We start from the raw sequence: 19,993 nt of genomic DNA, 5'->3' as shown, positions 1-19,993 counted from the left end.
TTGCCAAGAATCTCTAGGGCACCTGTCCTGCTAAGAATAAACTATGCTTTTTATTTTTTTATTTTTAGACATAATGGTCACTATGGGTTTTTCAAGAGAGGAGATCCATGAGTCTTTAGTAAAGCAAAAGTATGATGAAGTCATGGCTACTTACCTGCTTCTAGGCAGAAAACCACCTGAAGTAAGTTTTATCTAACTTATATCTGCCAGTTTGAGTTCTAAATCTAGTTGTACTGAACATGTTATATTTGTTTTTTTTATTTTATATTCACCTTGTATAAGACTTTCAGAAATTAGTTTAGCTTGGGTTGGGTGACAGTTTATTTATGCTCTGACTTTGCTTTGCAGACCTGGATTAAATGTGTTTTAACAAACAAATAAAATGTAATTGTCTCCATTTTTCCACATTACAAGACATTTAGCCGTTGTACATGATTTGATGGTATTCAGGAGAGGTCCAAGAATGTAACAGCTGTGGCATTAATTATTAGGATTGAGTGCCATTGGCAGTGGTGGTGGTGTATATGGAAAATTACACAGCACTTGGAAATTTAGCTCTATTCACTGTTGTCCGTTGTGTCCATTAAAATTCTGGAATTGGAGAGAGGTGAGAAATCCACTACTCAAAGTGAAGAGACTTACTGAGGTCCTGATCCAAAACTCGTTAAGTTCCCAAGAGTCTTTCTGTAGACTTCAATGGGCTTTGGATCTGGTCCCAAGTGTTTTATGGAAATAACAGACATCAGTTAAAAAAAATCATTACCAATAAAATGTTTTTTGAAATATTCACTGGGCAAAGTGATGAATCCTGGGCAACCTGTTAATTGTAAATCAGCATCATCTACGCTTGGCTTCTCTTGGCCTCCTAAGAGCAATGTAGGATGAAAGAGGCTGAATAAAACTCTTCTGCAGTACTGCCTCAGCCACACCAAGAATTAATGGACATGAGATGACTATTCCAACCTTGAGAGGTTGGTTAATCCTACATGATGAATACATTGGGATCTGGCTGTTTCTTAGCAGTTTCTGATGCCACTGAGGAGTGCTACGCCAGGGAGCAGAAAGAGTTTCTAGTTACTGGGTGTGTGATTTGACTTGGAAATTTTAGGAGGGACTTAATCACAATTAATATTCTCACACAGTCTGCTGTTGTCCCTCAGTGTAGAATTCTAAGTGGCAAGTACGTTGAGATGAGTACTCTGTTCTAAGGATTAAATTATTTTGGTTATCTCATTCATTGACACATGCAAGGCTAGATGGTCTGAGGTTTGAATTTGTCTCTGTAAATGTATTGTTTATAAACTACTAGCTTTTATTATGCAGAAATGGTGTGAAGTGACAGGAAAAAATGTAACATTTAAACTTCAGTGCAATAAATATTAACTGTGAAATATAACTAAAAAAACAGAAAATATAGTATTTCACGATAGCAGTAATTCTTACAAAATACTGTGTTAGGGTACACTATTTTGTTAACTAGTTTAACTGAACAAGGGTGTATTATTTATTTTATTGTATTCTTAAAGAATTATGAGCCACTCCATCCTTTCGTGAGTTAATCCTGTACTGGGACTGGAAACTCTCTCTAACTCTTGTGGAACTAGCAGAAGTCTGAAGATAACTTGAGATCTTCAGTGATCTCAATAGATCCAGCCACAGGCTGGGACCTTGCTCATGGAGGAACTTTGTTTCCACACTGCCTCCTAGCACTTCTTCTCCTCTTTGACAGCATGGCTTTGATATACTCATCCTCCAGTGCATTCCCTCACTAGTCACTGCCCACCCCAGAACTCCTGTACGTTGGTACAGAGGAGGAATCTGACAAATCTTTCCATCTAAGAAATCTGTTAGCATTTAAATTTAGACAATCACACTGCTATTACTAAGTTTTCTTTATAGTGCTTGTTAGAGTCTGTGAAGGCAGAGGCTGGATTACCTAGGCCCAAAGAATGTGTTAAAGGCACTGAAACATTCTTAAGTCATTACTACTTGCTTTCCTGACCTAATTTCTGGACTTACTATTCCAAATTTGTTTGAAATGTTTTGAAATTGTTCAGATATTAAAAATATTATCAACGGGGAAAAAAAGCCTTAAAACTAGATAATTTATTATCTTAATATTGAGGTTCTCATGGTTTTTCTTCTTTTAAATAATGCTCATCGTTCTGAGCTCTAATTGTACATTTTAAAACAAGTTCATTCATGTTTAGGCAGATGTAATTTGAGCACATTTGTAGGGGTGTTATTGATTTTCACAATTTTGAATGGGCAGGATTCACTTAAACAATGATAACTGAAGTTATGAGTGTCTAGTCTTGAAGAAAATTAAATTTTAAAATAGGCAATTTTCTATTTTCGCCTATTTAATTTAAAAGCCTTAACGACCAAATTAAGTGCTTTATATAGGAATCCTTCACTATATAATGATATGGTAGTGTTGATAATGTTAATTTGTCTACATTTCAAAAATATTTAAAATGCTTTCTTATGCTTGTAGTTTGAAGGAAGTGAATCCCTGTCCAGTAGTAACCTGAGTCAAAGGTCTCGACCCAGTAGTGACCTCAACAACAGCTCTATGCAGTCTCCTGCTCACCTGAAAGTCCAGCGGAGTATATCGACCAATCAGAAACAACGACGGTTCAGTGATCATGGTGGGGATGACATTCAAACAAGTAAAGTAACCTACACAATTTAAATCTGAGTGTGCAGTGTTTTGTGAGCCTGGCACTCCACCTCTCTGTGCATTTCTTGTGTGCCTCATCACGCCACACCATGATGCTTCTTATCCGTACGAGCGCTTCTGTGGTAAATGTGGGCCAGCTTAATAGAATTGACCCCTTTGGGTTTGTTACTTTGGTGTAGCTATCACCTTCTAAATTCTGTATGGAATTAAATACAAGTTCTAATTTTCTATTATATTCAAAACTATACTTTTTTTTTAAAAACACTATATTGCAAATTCATAGTTCGTGGGAGAGATCGTTAACTCCTGATCTGAATAAACTCCAAGACTGCAGGCTATTGTATTTTATGCATTCTGAGACTGAAGGCCAAATTGTTGGGTTAGCCAGGGATAATCATTTTACAGAGTTATTGGGAAGCATCTTCAGGTGGTAGTAGGTATACAAAATGGAGTAAATATTCACATTTTAAATATGAAAAGTTTTTAAAAACAAAAACAAAAAAAAAACCAGGCAGTCAAATGCTAAAACATTTTTATTGAGAAACTCTTGACCCTTTCCTCCTCCTACTTTGACTTCCACCTCTCACCAATCCTGTTTCCCCCCCCTGTACAGGTCAGTAGTGGGGGTTTTTTCACAGAAGTAAATAATACATTGGGGCAGATCCTCAGCTAGTGCAAACTGTCGAACTCCATTGAAATAAATGGAGTTGTGTATTTTACACCAGCTGAGGATCTGCCCAGAAAGAACTGTGAGGGGAGAGCTGTGATTCTCCCAACATAAGCATAAAGTAAATAAAATAGTTTTAATTTATTCTGTGGACAAAAGCTTTACTCGGGTTAAGGAGAGTGAAGATAGGGTAGACAGGCCATATGTCCAGTTTTAAGCGAAGCAGTCCTGCTTTTGTCCAGTTTGTCCCGTCTGACACTAATGTAAAACCAGATGTGGCGTTATCCAGTCTCACGCATGGAGGACACCATTTTGAAGAGCGTGCTGCTCTGGTCTTGCCTGTGTGTGACCCCACCCCTTTTGTCCCAGTGGGTACAGGGATCCTGCATGCAGCATGACCTTGCACAGATGGTGATTGCAAGGTCACGCTGATGGAGATGAGGTCACACAGGCAGGAATGGGCCCATGCCATTCCCAAAAGTATTGGATTGTCCAGTATTCAGGGGATGCATTAGTGGCCACCCTAGAGTAGGAAAAGGTTTTAAAAAAATATTTTTATTTTTTAAATAATTTGGAACAGTTTCCCTTTCATCATTTTGCCCATCCCATTTTCTTTGGTTTGTTTTTTAGCAAATTGATGGTTAAAATCGGTTAAAATTAGAACTAAAATATAAGTAGAAACTTCTAAATCAATACTAACATGAAACAGTAAGTACTGAACATATACTACATGTCTTCAAACTTGTAATGAAGAGACAGGTGGTTCAAATTTATTTAAAGATAACAATGTATGTAACTATCACATTTTACAGGTAGCATATACACCAGCCATGCAGTCTTACAGTCATTCCAAAGGTTTTTTTTCCCACATGTAGAGAATCATACTTCAGAGTATATTGACTGAGGGAGAAGCAATGATTGTTTTTAGATAGTATAATTTTGTTTTTATTTGACAGTTGGTCCATCAATTCCTCCTGCTGTATCATACACAAAAAGGGCTCAGGCAAATAGTGTGGAAAGTGAACAGAAAGAGGAATGGGACAAAGATGTGTCGCGTAAACTTAGCAGCACTACAGTTGGATCCAAAGGAGAAATGGCAGCAAGTCCACTTGTAGGTCCAGAAAGAAAGAAAGTGCCTGCAATTCCAAGTGTGAGTGTTTTTAAATCAGCTGGGGCAATATCTGCTGTATACTTGGCATCTTATATAAGCATTAGCCTTATATTAGTTAGTGAATATTCTGTTAACGGTGTATTTTGGTAGCTTATTCCTGTGTACCAATAAGAAGCTATGCTGTATATGCTTTTTAAAAATAAAATAAATTATCTTCTAAGTTTTATATCTCTTCTTATCAGTTTAATATCTGATATGTCCTTTATTTGAGGACTGTATATTAAATTGATTTTTGAAACAGGGATGGAATAGGAGCTTGCTCTGTCCACCCCAGGCATCGTCCTGATATTGTGTTGTCTCCGGAAACGGTGAATCTCCTTTTGGGGAGAATAAAAAAAAAAAAGCTTCCAGACAGCTGTTGGACTAGTTATTGGAAGCATTTTTTCTTATACTTTAATATTTTAACCTAAAAATGTTGGCAGGCTTGTGCAGTATCATGGGTCTTCAGGGCATACAGTCAAAATTTTTTGCTTGTTACCTTTACAGGAATTTATTATACTTCATTTAAAAGCATGAACTCATAATAAGAAAATTACTTGTAGTACAAAAGTCTCTGATTTTGTAATACGACTCAAACCTGTGCTATCTTTTTCAAGAGATGACAAAAACTGGTTAAGTATCAAGATAGTAGTGCTTGTACAGTGCAGTCAGGGAAAAAGTATCCATGTGATAGACTGTAAGAATTTGCTTTTTCCATTGGGATTTAGTACACTGTGACCTCCATGTTGGATTCCAAGGATGGAATCCATGCCGCTGCTAAAGAAATTCTCTCTTCAGACAAAATCAACTTTTAAATCTGCTAAATTATAAGGATTCCTTCCTCTCACAGACCGTGTCTGCAATACGTCACACAGCTGCTTTTAAGCCTTCATTTTGTTTAAAAATCTCTCCCTGGGGGGACTCGAAGTGGTGGCTGTGTGGAACATGTACTGGAACTTTTTGTCCTGTGAGATTAGATTTCATTGGATTGTAAATCTTCCATGCTTTCCCAAAACTGTGTCTCCCAAAAACTGATTATGCTGATGTGTGTTGTAGGTTGATATGTCAAAAACATTCTTTGCTTACGGTGAACTAATTAAATGAAGTATCTTAGTGGTAGAGTGAGAAATTGATTTACTTGCTAATAAGCACTACAATCATTGTTCATTGTAAATCTGTTACTATTTTAGAGCACTTGTGAAAGAGGTTTCATGATGAGCAAGACTAAGATGTAGTGGCATCTGATATTACAGCTGTAGTTAAGGTTGAACAACCATTTCCTTTATAAATTCCCTCTTTCTATATAACTTGTTTGTAAAAAATAATAATTTTTAACTGTAATTTGCCAAAGAGGGATGGGGTGAAAAAAATTCACCCATTTCTGAATCATTTTAAGGCTAACATGGTGGTGGGAAAGACTAGATTTGTTAGAAAACGTTTATTGTCCCTAACACACATTGATTCCTATTATGTAACAGTTTAGTTTAAAACCAAATGTTACAGTTGGTTAATCTATATTATAAAATAACATTAGATGAGGAAACCGTAAAGATTACTCAGTAGTTCTTTGCAGTTTTTGTTCTATGGTGTGAGGGGGGATAAAGGAGACAGATGTACTGTATTCAAAGCAGCGTAACTTCAGTTTCTTTCAAGAGCAGCTTCAGCTTACTTTTAAAAGAGCATCAACAACCGCAGTGGATTGACTTGAAAATTCAAACTCCTGTACAACAATCCATACTTCAGGATTGTCTGGGTCTAAAGGCCCCCTTGTTTGTAATTTTTTTTAAAAAAAAGCACACTTCAAATGTATCATTAAAAGAGTAAAAAATACATAAGCCTGAAAGCATTTTTAAAAGAATAGGCAAAACCTTTGAAACTTTCAAGAGAGAAGAACCTGCCCTCTTCTTGGCTGTAAAGAACTATGCAGGCAACGGCACTGTACACATAAATATGCCTGTTTTTGTGTCTTTAACATATTGACACATAAGCATAACAGTCGTACTTGGAGATTTTTAAGAGCAGGTTGGACAAACACCTGTCATGGATGGTCTAGATAATACTTAATCCTGCCTTGAGTGCAGGGGACTGGGCTAGAAGACCTCTCAAGGTCCCTTCCAGTCCTACGATTCTATGATTCTACTATACACAATATTTAAAATTCATAGCAGCTATCCCAAATTTCCCATTGTGTACGAGAGATTTTTGTAATTTTAGAATGAATGAAAGTATGGATCCAAATGTTCGTGTGCCTTGTCCTTGCTGAAGTAACTGTCTGTCTTATGACCACAGCCTATTCCACACGCTTTCTTGCATTTACATAGATTGTGGAGTATTTTAATCGGCCATGCTGAAATATAATGATCTGTATTAGTGTAGTATATTTTCCAAAACACTTTATAAGATGTACTGCATGTTTACAAACTTCATTCTGTCTTACAGTACACTAATTATTTTAACATGTAATTATGAATTAATGTCAACCTGTCAACTACACAAACATTTTGAAAAATCAAAATTCAATTAATCCCATCTAAAAATTGAGAATTTTACTTTAAATTTTTATACTATAATTAGCTCTTTAAGAGATAATTAGCTGTCAGAAACATTTTAAAAATAGGTTTTAGGTAGGGGAGCACATTTAACTAGCAAAAAAAAAATCAATGAGAATGTTTTTCTTACTATTAATATTACACATATTTATTTGGCACCTGTCACTATGGTGGCTAAGGACAAAATCCTCCTTAGTTCTGGTTAATACCTGACTTTAGCTGAATACTGACATTGAATACTGCAGTGCAGATTGAAAGATTTTTGTCATTATCAACAAAGGACAACAAATTGTAGGATTGAAGCTCTGCGGGCAATTAAATCTACACAGGGAAGCCCTTAAACTTGCATGGAGTCCTGTTGACTTCAGTGTGACTTCTGTGTGAGTGTCCCCGTCGCACTGGATGATCAAGGCCTATAGGACTTCTTTATTGTGTGCAGGAATTGGATGTTAATAAAGCAAGTTTTCTCCTCAACTACACTTTTCCTTGCTCTTATTCAGTGAATTCCAATGGAGCCTACACAGCATGGTGATGGGAGCATTAGAAATGGATAGATGATCGAATAAGTACTTTGTGTCAACAGGTTTAATTAAGTTGTTCTGTACATTTAATGTCTTCTCTCACACAGTCTAGAACAGTGGTTTTCAACTTGTGGTCCACGGACCCTGGGGGTCCGTAGACTATGTCTGCGAAAGATTGTTGTTACCATAGAGCAGTGGTTTTCAACTTGTGATCCGTGGGCCTGTGGGGGTCCACAGACCATGTCTAAGATTTCTGAAGGGAACCACACCACCATTCGAAATCTTTTAGGGATCTGCGAATGAAAAAAGGTTGAAAACCACTGGTCTGGAATTTAGATGCCACACTTTTAAATCAAATATATTCTTATATGCTGATTTGTGTTTTTCTGGATAACTTCATTTAAATTGTGTATATATTAATTAACTGTATCTGTCTTCACTCATTTTTATTCTCCTTCTAGAACAACGTATTTCCTGTTGGTGGAATGACCAGAAGGAACACGTATGTTTGTGAGCGCTCTTCAGATCGCTATTCTGCAGTACAGAATGGGAAAGATAACAGGTACTCAGTTGACTTAGCCAAAAATCTAAGAGTTTGTGCTGAGGTATGACACAGGAGTTAAAACAAACATTTAGCCAATATGCTTATGAAAGATGCTGTGGTGTGGAGCAAGTTAAACTTTACACATGTTTGTTTTATCTTGCTGAAAAGTTTGTGCCTGAATATTTGTCATAGATAGACAAATTATGACAAAATTAGACAAATATTGTGATTCTGCCGTTAACCATCTCCATGCAATAATATTGTCAGGAGTTGCCTCCATCACTGTACAAAGAGTACAAGAGAAAGACAGAAGAGTTTGCAATCTAAATAGACAAAACAATTCAGACATAAAATATTCTGGATGATCCAGAGGATGGTTCTTTCTTACAGTATAGCTAAGTTTTTTGTGGTTTTTTTTTTTTTTTTTTTTAAGTTCCCTAATAACTACTGAATAAGTTGTAACTATTTAATTGGCATAAAAGAGCTTTGTGAGTCTTGCTTATCTCATTTGTCCCAAATATTTCTGTAATTGACTCTGCCCTTTTACTGTATTTGGTAGTTGGGATGATTACTGTGTATTAAATATTTTTTATTTTTTTAACAAAACATCTTGCACATTAATGGACACAGACCATTAAAATTACTTTTGGCTTAAAAAATATTCACAAAATAGGAGTTGTAATTTGCAGTGTCTGACTTAAGTGCAAAGTATATCTATAAAATTTATATCAAGATTTGTTTGAAGGAGCATACAAATTCTTCTGTATTTTTAAAGCACTAACCTACATGCATATGAGTGCTGTACTTAAATGTAAAATCGTAAAGTTGAAAAGAATGGAAAAGCCCCATCAAAGTAAAGCCAGTAAACTACTATGTTTCCATTATCCACTCTTATGGTATCAATAGTGTTGGAAGTTTCATATCGATCAATTTTACTGCACAGGTAGTATTTTTCTCTGAATTCCCGAAGGATGGGGTTGTTAATTTGCATATATAAAGGACCATGTAACACATGAAAGGGGGGGGAAGTGATTTTTTATAATATTTTTTATGACACTTAGAACATTCTAACACTACTATATAATTAACACAGCAGCTCAGAAGGATGAGTTAGAAATATGTTTTTGAACTCTTGGGGTATAATAGTGTAACCAGTTGATCCACATTTCCATCTGAATCTATAGAGGACTAGACATCCATTATTTCCATGGTAAGAATTATATTTTGGTTACTGATGGGCTTCCTTGCTGCATATTAGAACTGAGGTGGTAGTTAAAAATAGGGTAAAATAGTTTTAAGTTTAAAATATCTAATAGATCATAATTTTCTGATTGCACAAAATATTGATGTTTTCTTTTAAATAGATTTAACTATATATAGTACAGTATATAGGCAACTTATTATTTTTTACAATTTATTATTCTTAATTGCCCATGATTTTGAAGAGATACTGGATTTACTTTGGTCTCTTTGATCCATTTTTGACCTCTTCAAAGTTAATATCCCAGACTCCCCCTCCCAATGTATATCCCTTAATGCCAGAGCTCTTCTACAAGAGTCACTGCAGGACCCAGGTACTAGTTCGCTGATCCTCAAAGTCGCAGAAAATGCTACCAGAAATGCTGCCCTGAACAAGGCTGCCTCTTGTCCAAATTGATGTATGGGCTCTAGGATCTGCACCAGATCCCTAAGAGTATTAACAGTGATGGAACAATGTGTATCCTCCCTACGACCAGTGCTTTGAGACCACCCTGCTAGAAACCTCCAACTAAAAACCAAAAGGATCTTGGTAACTATTCAGCATATTGACAAACGTAAGGGCCGACAGATGGGTGGAAATGGTTGATGATGTCACTTGCTCAGTTGCTAACAGCACCATATACTGCCGCACCTGTTCCTCCATACTGGGCCATATTGGTGACAGGCCCTCCCTGCTCCTGAAATTGCACAAAATTTATAGAACTTCTCTCATAGCTATGGTCACACTTGTCCCTGCCAGCTGCGTTGCTCTCATGTCCTGCCGTCTGTTCGTTCAAATATCCTGGATCTGGGTGACCCATTATCTTGTAAGCCTTGTAGTGCTGTAGTACTTGTAAGCCTTGTAGTGCTGCAGAAACAATTTCAGAAGTAACTGCTCAGACTACTTGAATCAATTCTCTCTTGGCTTCCCCATCTCCAAATGCAGCAGGTTTGCCACTGGGAGTGTTTGCTTCCCCAGGATCCACGTTACTTCCCTGTACAGGGAATCCATTTGGTAGACAGACCACCCTGGGTGACTTATTATTTTTTACAGTTTATTATTAATTTTCTGTGATTTTCTTTTTAAGAGAAGGCTGGCTTTTTGTCATGTGCTTGGTTTCTTATGAAACTGAATTTTGAAACTAGCTGAACAAGATTTTTTTTCCTTTCACCTTTCATGTGTTTGTTTTTTGGCTTTTCTACAACACATTATTATAACAATTTCTATCTGGTGTAATTTAGCTTTGGGACTATTGTTTCTACTGCATTTTTGATGGATTTCATTCATGCTTTGGTGAAGCTAAACATTTTACGTTAAGGGTCTAAAAATTCTTGGACACAGTAGTTGTTCAGTTTTGACAACTTGAATTTGGTTTACAAAATTCATAACACCGTAGTTCTCCGTCCAGAGACACCCCTGAGCCTAAATTTTTGGGGGAACATTATAATTTACAGTAGGTGCACATATGTAGGAGAGTATCAAAGGGGTAGCCGTGTTAGTCTGGATCTGTAAAAGCAGCAAAGAGTCCTGTGGCACCTTATAGACTAACAGACGTTTTGGAGCATGAGCTTTCGTGGGTGAATACATGCATCCGAAGAAGTGGGTATTCACCCACGAAAGCTCATGCTCCAAAACATCTGTTAGTCTATAAGGTGCCACAGGACTCTCTGCCATATGTAGGAGAGTTTTATCAGTGACTCCTGGTGCTCTTCAGTGTGGCTGGCAGACTATTCAGTGAAGTCCTGCTGCTGCTTCAGTCTGCTTAGTATACAGAAGGCACTAGAGCACTAGCATAGATTCCCATGCATGAATATATCATGAAGGGGCATGTTTAATTGAACAGCTATGAATGATGTATGGAAGAGAAGTAAAGGAAACTTTATTTCTCTAATTTAAAAAAAAGAAAAGAAAAAAGAATGGTGTAGTGCCCCAGCTGTCCTAAGGGCAAAACCACCACTGTGTCTGTTCTAGGAAGTTCGGGAAAGAATGTTCTCTTGTTGAATGTACAGTGTTGTCATTTTAAGTACTGTGGCCTCATGGGACAGGACACGGGTTCTTGTGGGGGTCATGTGAAAACTTTGAAACCCTGTCTGCGATATTAGACTCCTTCTGTCTGAGAAATATCTCCCCCTGGCTTGCTTTTGTAGCTGTTAGAGCTTTTTTCAGTTTCAAAGCTCATTTGAAAATTCTTATATTCAATTTTTTTTTTTCTTAAGTTGTAAAATTTTCCTACAGGGACTTCATCTCATGGAGTCTATGTAGCACAGCAGCCAGGAGTTCTGATGCTGTGGTATTTTTCAAGTAATAGAATGCCTCTTAAAACTACAGTGCTTTCTGCCTTATTGTCGTATGCTTTACATAGTGAAAATGGGCTCTTTTAAAGAACTAATGTATAATTTTGTGGTGGTTAAGGGTTACAGTAAAGCATTGTATAGCAAAAAGGTTGAAGTAATTTGTAGGGTCCTCAGACAGCATTGTGATAGTTGCCTTAGAAATACCCAAGTATTCAAAAATTCAAATCCAAAATATGGTAAACGTCATAAGACTACTTATGTCTTGCAATTTTCATTTCTTCTTTCAGGTAGATTTAACTTTTTAATTTTTTATGTAACAAAGCTAACTAGTTGATATTTGGAAAATTTAAGTAGAAGTAGTCAAAAATGTTTCTGCTTACTGTAGAAATTTTTGATTTTTAGTGGAAATTTGAATACCAACAAATTTTGGCCAAATACAGAAACATTTCAATTTTGAAATGCTGTCGCATTACCTCACTGAAGTTGTAATGTGAATGCCTTAAATTCCCCTTCTCCTCTACAAACCAGGCTCCTTGGTCTAACTATATCACCATCAAGGCAATATTTAGGTGTTTTTTAAATGACAATTCTAAATTTTCTGCATAAAGCAAACACTTTCCCCCAAATCCTTGTTTTATTGAAAACCCAATTTTCTGTCAAAGAACAGCTTTTTGACTAGTATCAGAGGGTAGCCGTGTTAGTCTGGATCTGTAAAAAGCAACAAAGAGTCCTGTGGCACCTTATAGACTAACAGATGTATTGGAGCAGAAGCTTTCATGGGTGAATACCCACTTCATCAGATGTGTCACATGCGTCTGACGAAGTGGATATTCACCCACGAAAGCTTATGTTCCAATACGTCTGTTAGTCTATAAGGTGCCACAGGACTCTTTGTAGCTTTTTGACTGGAAGTCTTTCTTGAGCAATTGGAGCCTGTATAATTTGTATAGGGTCTAGATCTCAGGAAGCATGGAAGAAACCTATTTATGTAGCAACAATTACTAAATGATAAGCTTGTGGAGTAGTATTGGTGACATGGTTGTAGTTATCAAAGTACAATAGGGACTAGAGAACTAAGTTTTCTCTACTACTCTGTACTGAGTCCAGTAGTCCTTTGGTTATCTGTGAAATGCAATCATCTGGACAGATAGATTGCAAGAAGTGCTATTTATGGACCCACTATCTTAACTAGCTTTTAAAGTATTATTGTCACCACATTTTTCTGAATAAGCAAAGTATTTAAGTAGTCAGCTTTCTTCCACATCTGTCAGAATTCCAAGCTGTGTTTAACATTTGGTCTCTTTTTGGAAGATTGATCGCTGTGAAGGCATTTAATAGCAAATATGTAACACTGTCAAACTTAGCAAGCAAACAAATTGAAGTAAAGTACTTCTAAATGCAATAGCTATCTTCATTTTCTTGGGAATAATTCTGTTTGCTATATTGCAGAATATGCACTACATCAGTGTGAAACATTCAGACAGGCAGCAAGAAGGAACACAATATTGTTAAAATACTTATATACAGAAATTTAAATCTGGGGAAAATATAGAAATTGGGAGGTCTCCGCTTGCTAAATATTTACTGTGTGAGCTCTGAGTTTGACAGTAGTTGATTTTCTCTAGATTACTTTATCTCATTGCTCTTTTCTCCACAATTCAAAATAATTGGAGAAGGATTTACTTAAAATATTAACAATAGTTTTTGAATCAGCATGCTTGATTACAGTGATCGTACATCAGTATATTCCACCTCTGAAGTGTCTAAACCCTCCCTTCTCTCCCCCCCCCCCCTTTATAATTTAGTTTCCTCAGTTATTTTTATTGGTGACTAAGCCTGGACTGTCCACTCGGTTTATGCCAGTAGAGAGACTCTCATAAGATCCCCACTCTCCAGGGCCGGCTCCAGGCACCAGCGCAGCAAACTGGTGCTTGGGGCAGCCCATGGAAGGGGGCAGCATGTCCGGGTCTTCGGCAGCAATCCGTCAGCGGTTACCTCAGTCCCTCTCGGAGGGAAGGACTAGCCGCCGAAGAATGAAGCGGTGCGGGAGATCAGCCGCCGAAGTGCTGCTGATTGCGTTTCCCCCCCCCCCCCCCCTTCGCCGCTTGGGGCGGCAAAAAAGCTAGAGCCGGCCCTGCCACTCTCCAAGTATGCACAAAGGTGCTTCCTTTGTGAAATTATCCTTTTGCCCTTCCAAGGAATCCCTCTGCTGATGCTCCATGGTGCTTTCCTTTAAAGAGTTTTGGGGAACCTGCCACTCTCTGATACTGGTCCCCTGGTTACTCCTGAATGTGTGTGGAATACCAACTCCTTATGTGGAGTCTCTTCTGTGGGTATAGTTGCAGGGGTCCATGCTACATGAGCAATGTTGCCAGGGGCCAGGAGTGCCATCTTATTTATGCAGAGGGGCTGCTATCCATTCGTGATGGCTCCTGCCTTATGATTCTCTCGCTGTCTTCCCAGTGGATACCTTGGATCTGTATAGGGTTACCATATTCAAACATTTAAAAAAGAGGACACTCCACGGGGTCCCAGTCCCGCCCCTGGTCTCACCCCAACTCCGCCCCTTCCCCGGCCCCAACCCCATCCCTTCCCCGCCCCCATTCCAACCCCTTCCCCAAAGTCCCTGCCCCAACTCTGCCCCCTCCTCTGAGCACCCCACATGCCCCCTCCTCCCTCCCGCTCTGATCTTGGTTGGGGGTTGCTAAGTGCTTCCCTGCTCCCCACTGGCCCTGCAGCCCCTGCACCCCCCCACCCATGCAGCTGCTGCGCCCCCCGCCTGCCCTGCCCCTGCACCCCCCTGCCCCTGCAGCCTCTGTGCCCCCTGCTCCCCACTGGCCCTGCAGCCCCTGCACCCCCCCACCCATGCAGCCGCTGCGCCCCCCGCCTGCCCTGCCCCTGCACCCCCCTGCCCCTGCAGCCTCTATGCCCCTGCCTGCCCTGCTCCTCCTCGCCCTGCAGCCTCTGCACCCCCCTGCCCCTGCAGCCTCTGTGCCCCCTGCTCCCCACTCGCCCTGCAGCCCCTGCACCCCCCCACCCCTGCAGCCTCTGCGCCCCCGTCTGCCCTGCCCCTGCAGCCTCTATGCACCTGCCTGCCCTGTTCCTCCTCGCCCTGCAGCCTCTGCACCCCCCCGCCTGCCCTGCTCACCCGGCAGCCTCTGCCTGGCGGGGGCTTCGGATGCTCAGCGGCGACCGGGGCAGCGTGGGTCCCTGCAGCCCCGGCACACGCCGCACTCCCTGCCCCGCGCCGCAGCCTCCTTCCTGCCGCACGGGGTGACAGGGCCGCAGGAAGGGTCCCCCAGTGGCCGGGGAGTCCCCGCCCACGAGGGAAGCCCGAGCCGCTGGCTGGGCCCGGCCTCCCCATGGTCCTGCGGGCTCGGCTGGGGCACGCAGTCCGCCTGGCCTCCGGGGGCAGCAGCGGCCCCTTCGCCGCCTTCTGCGGCTGCGCCTCCCCTTCCCCCGCCCGAGCTCGCTACAATGTAGCCGGGCGGCTGGGCTGCACTGCGGACCAGGCGGGTCGTGCTGGGGCCGGGCGGACCCTGGCTTATGCTGCCTCCCTATTTCCCCGGACATGTCCGGCTTTTTGGCAATTTCCCCCCGGACGGGGATTTGAGTACCAAAAAGCCGGACATGTCCGGGGAAATCCGGACGTATGGTAACCCTAATCTGTAGGGTTAGGAGGCCTTGCCCTTATGCCCTCTGAGACCTTCAAAACTCTTTCCATTAAAGGGGGAGTGTAAAGGTGCGGGACTCACCCCTGTGGTGCCTCCTGCTGGTCGTTGGGAATGAGCTCTTTTCCAGCCTCCGGAGCGCCCTCTGCAGGGCTGGTGTCCTGCTTGTAGCTGGCCCCGTGTCCCTCCCAGACCCCGGTGCCCCTTTACCCTGGGGCTGCCCCCTGGCAATATCCCCACCAGTCTCTATGGGTCTCCCCTCTCTGGGAAACCCTCAACCCTCTAATCCCCACCTTGCCTCAGTCTGGGCTACTGCCAGTCATCACCAAGCCCCTGCTCCCTGGGGCAGACTGCAGTGTAAAAGCCACTCATCATAGGTAATGGGGTTCAGACCTGCTGCCTTCCTCTGCCTCCCAGTACCTCTATGGGCCTTGGACCAGGCCCTGCAGCCTGGGGAGTTGCCAGCCTGGAGCTCCCCTGCTCCTCTGGCTCTCCCCAGCCTTGCTTCACTCCCAGTACCCTTTCTGCAGACAGCCAGGCCCTGCTCTCTCCCAGCCTGGAAAGAAACTCCTCTTGGGCCTCTGGCTCACAGCCTTTTTATACAGGCCAGCTGTGGCCTGATTGGGGCATGGCCCAGCTTAGCAGCTCTCAGCCACAACCTTCTCCCAGGGCTGACTTTAACCCTTTTTCTGATGGAGTGGGGGAGCCGCCCCACTACAGGGAGATTTCCTAAAAACGTCATGAGGAGAATTCAATAGAGTTTTTAACTTTCTGCAGTCTACTCCTATGAGCTTCTTTGTAGGAGAAATCTATCTGATCCAAAAGCTAAAATAGTTGTGCTTTTGTTAACATCAGTCTTTTTATGTGTTGGTTACCATCCATTAATTTAGGAACCTGCAATATAAAAAGTGAGAATTTCCTAACTGTTAATGTAGATTGTCAGTGCTTGTAAGAAGTGGTTGATTTAGGGAAATTGCAATTATTAGCTATACATATTTGATGTTCAGTTTGTATTTAGTGTTTCAATTGGGTGCATGAAAGTGAGTCAATCCTGAAGTTAGTTATCTTTGGTAACTGTAGTAAGCAGTACAGGATCATCTTCTCCGTACACCTCTGCCCAATACCCTGGACTCCAGTCCTAACTTGCAGTGGTTTTGCTTATTTCAGTCCTGTGACAAATTAAGCAGAGGCTATGAATTATGAAAAATTGTGTGGTCACTTTGACAGGTGGACAAATGTCCACTAGTGACTAAAAACACAACAACTATTTGAGCCTATGGCTCCAGAGGTGCAAGGTTGAGGCAGTAATGTGATACATGAGGCACATTCTCAGGATGATCAACTTCTGATGGAAATATTCTGTATGTGAATGTGTGTGTGAGAGAGACAGAGATACTGAAGAAAAACTGCATTAAAAGAGCATATAAGATGCAACGTCAAGCACTGAAAAGCTAGGCAATGCCAGAATTAAGGTTGGCTGTACAGCCTTAATTTGGCCCCTCTGTGCATATGCATTATGATATAGTCTTTAATTACATGATCACATACTATCTTTGGAGGTTTTAGATGGTAAACTCTAACAAGTCTCTAATGAGTGTGTGTGAACTGAGATATTTCAAAGGCTGTTAACTTGGCCAAATTTGGGCAGATTTTCACAAGAACTGTAGAAGGCACATCTCTGACCAATTTCAAGTCCCTGCTGGAAAGCATGAGGGTACTAGAGTTTTCATTTAAAAAAAAAAAAAAAAATTTAAAGTGGTGGCAGACTGTTTCTAAATTAGAGAAGGTATTTTTCCCTAGTGTCATTCTGAGAAACAACCAAACTGTTTTTTGGCTGAAGTTTTCCCCACAAAAAAATCAGGCTGAGGCAGATACCTAGCATGGAAAATTTAAGCCCAAACAGTTAAAGTTAGGCAAAGTTATAATGGAAAATATGCTGGCAATCTTACTGAAAAAAAGTTATTGTTTAGCTTCTTGTATATTTAAAGGAAAATAGTCTTATCTATATGAATGTAAGCAATAAAAAAATATCCTGCAGTATCCTTGAATGAGATTTTTTCCATGGAAACTGATTATAAAAATGTGCATTTTTACCAAAAATAACATTGTTTTTATGACTAATCATTGTAAGTCTGTTGTTGTTTTGTTGTTGTTTTTTTAATTTTATTGCAGAGTTTTTATCTAGTTGCAGGATTTGACATGAACTTTTCTGTTGTTGGAATTGACTTTTAAGCACATCTAATGTGTTTTTTCTTATTGTTGTGGCCCTCCTTCCTTTCTTGTGATAAAAGCCTAACAGAAATGTCTGCGAGTAGCACATCTTCTGCAGGCTCTGCTGTTGCTCCTGCTGTATCAACACGACCTCGACACCAGAAATCTATGTCTGCCTCTGGTCATCCTATAAAAGTTACGCTACCAACCATCAAAGATGGCACTGAAGCTTATCGACCAAGGTAATATAATACATAGCGTTTGCATAGTGTTTTACATCTTCAAAATTCTGTACAAACTATTGTTAACATAAATTATATTAATATAGTATATATACTCTTAATGTATTACGTCATACAGTACTCCAATATAGTTTTAAAATTCATTCATAAAATTTGAGTAACAATGCTACATGTGGTTTAGGTTCAGTTTTGTCCAGGACATATCATATTTTGCTCATATCACACAATAAACATATCTCTGAACTAGATCTCCGTCATCAGATAATTCCTGGAAAACAGCAATAGCTACATGTTTATCTGATGCAGACTCAATCCATAGAATATATATGCTGACATATTTAAACTGAATTATAAATTGTAAACCTGTTAGCACTGAAGATTACTTTGCACCTATTGGTGTCAGGAAAAGCACTATAAAATTTCCTCTTTCAGTGTCAAGAGCTTAAAACTGGTATCACAATATCATGTGTATATATATTTGTGGAAGGGCGGTGTATATGGCTTTTTTCAACTGTGTTCCTCAAGGAGAATGCTGGAAAGATTTCAGCTCTGACCACCTGACTTGTGTGTATTAGAGTTTGAAATCAGTCAGCATTTTTTTTTTTTTTCATAGGAGGAGTGAACAGTCTCCCAAATGTTAGTTTTATTTATATATGGGAGGTTGTCTTGTGTTAAGCATTCTTCTGTTTTCCCAGCAGTGCAACTCAGAGGGTGCCTGCTGCTTCCCCATCAGCTCATAGTATTAGCACTACTACTCCAGACCGAACCCGCTTTCCTCGTGGGAGTTCAAGTCGAAGCACTTTCCATGGTGAGCAGCTACGGGAGCGGCGCAATGCCACTTACAATGGACCACCTGCCTCACCTTCACATGAAACTGGTGCATTTACACACGCTAGAAGGGGCACTTCAACTGGTATTATAAGCAAGATAACTTCCAAGTTTGTTCGCAGGTTAGTACCAGACTTCTGTGAATTTTTTGTGTTTGCTTTATTTCCTGGATATTTTTCACTTCCTCTAAGATATTTTTCAAATTCTTAATTCTTTTAAAGGATTGCCAATGTGACAATCTAGCATAAATGTAAATTTAATTAGAATAGGATTATCTTTTTGCTTTGTTTTACCTTTTCAGAACCTGCTTTGCTTTGCTTTTCTCTGTATATATCCATCCAGATTTGGCCAGCCATTCTCTTGCTTCTTTATCTTAAAAGAACAAAATTAGGACTATCAAGTGATTAAACCATAATAGAGTACCATTTATTTAAATATTTGTGGATGTTTTCTACATTTTTCAAATATATTGATTTCAATTACAACACAGAATACAAAGTGTGCAATGCTCACTTTATTTATATATATAATTTTTTTTTTTGATTTACAAATATTTTCACTGTAAAAAACAAAAGAAATAGAAATTTTTCAGTTCACCTAATACAAGTACTGTAGTACAATCTCTTTATGATGAAAGTTGAATTCACAAATGTAGAATTGTGTACAAAAAAAAAACTGCATTCAAAAGTAAAACAATGTAAAACTTTAGAGCCTACAAGTCCACTCAGTCCTATTTCTTGTTCAGCCAATTGCTCAGACAAACAAGTTTGGTTAAAATTTGCAGGAGATAACACTGCCTGCTTTTTGTTTACAATGTCACCTGAAAGTGAGAACAGGCGTTCGCATGGCACTGTTGTAGCCAGCGTCACAAGATATTTACGTGCCAGATGCACTAAAGATTCATATGTCACTTCATGCTTCAACCACTACTCCAGAGGACATGTGTCCATGCTGATGACTGGTTCTGCTCAATAACAATCCAAAGCAGTGCGTGCTGACGCCTGTTCATCTTCATCATCCGAGTCCGATGCCACCAGCAGAAGGTTGATTTTCTTCTTTGGTGGTTTGGGTTCTGTAGTTTCAACATTGGAGTGTTGCTCTTTTAAGACTTTTTGAAAGCATGCTTCACACCTCATCCCTCTCAGATCTTGGACAGCACTTCAGATTCTTAAATCTTCGGTTGAGTGCTGTAACTATTTTTAGAAATCTCACATTGGTACCTTCTTTGCTTTTTGTCAAATCTGCTGTGAAAGTGTTCTTAAAACGAACATGTGCTGGGTCATCATCCGAGACTGCTATAACATGAAATATATGGCAGAATGCGGGTAAAACAGAACAGGAGACATACAATTATCTCCCAAGGAGTTCAGTCACAAATTTAATTAACGCATTA

General features: G+C 39.9%; 1 protein-coding gene and 1 pseudogene across 2 annotated transcripts in view; both read left to right on the top strand.

The window, feature by feature from the left end:
• Nucleotides 1-19,993, top strand: part of MARK1 (microtubule affinity regulating kinase 1) — a 69,908-nt gene that overhangs the window by 42,511 nt on the left and 7,404 nt on the right. For both annotated transcript variants that reach the window (XM_065401712.1, XM_065401713.1), the window contains exons 10-15: nt 69-181; nt 2,498-2,651; nt 4,307-4,500; nt 8,032-8,132; nt 17,611-17,772; nt 18,471-18,722. In XM_065401712.1, the coding sequence (XP_065257784.1) occupies nt 69-181; nt 2,498-2,651; nt 4,307-4,500; nt 8,032-8,132; nt 17,611-17,772; nt 18,471-18,722 (976 nt within the window). The remainder of the gene's footprint in view (nt 1-68; nt 182-2,497; nt 2,652-4,306; nt 4,501-8,031; nt 8,133-17,610; nt 17,773-18,470; nt 18,723-19,993) is intronic.
• Nucleotides 4,671-4,840, top strand: LOC135876906 (U2 spliceosomal RNA; annotated as a pseudogene).

Source organism: Emys orbicularis, chromosome 3, assembly GCF_028017835.1.
Source record: "Emys orbicularis isolate rEmyOrb1 chromosome 3, rEmyOrb1.hap1, whole genome shotgun sequence".
Lineage (NCBI taxonomy): Eukaryota > Metazoa > Chordata > Testudines > Emydidae > Emys > Emys orbicularis.
This window is presented reverse-complemented; position numbering and strand designations above follow the sequence as displayed.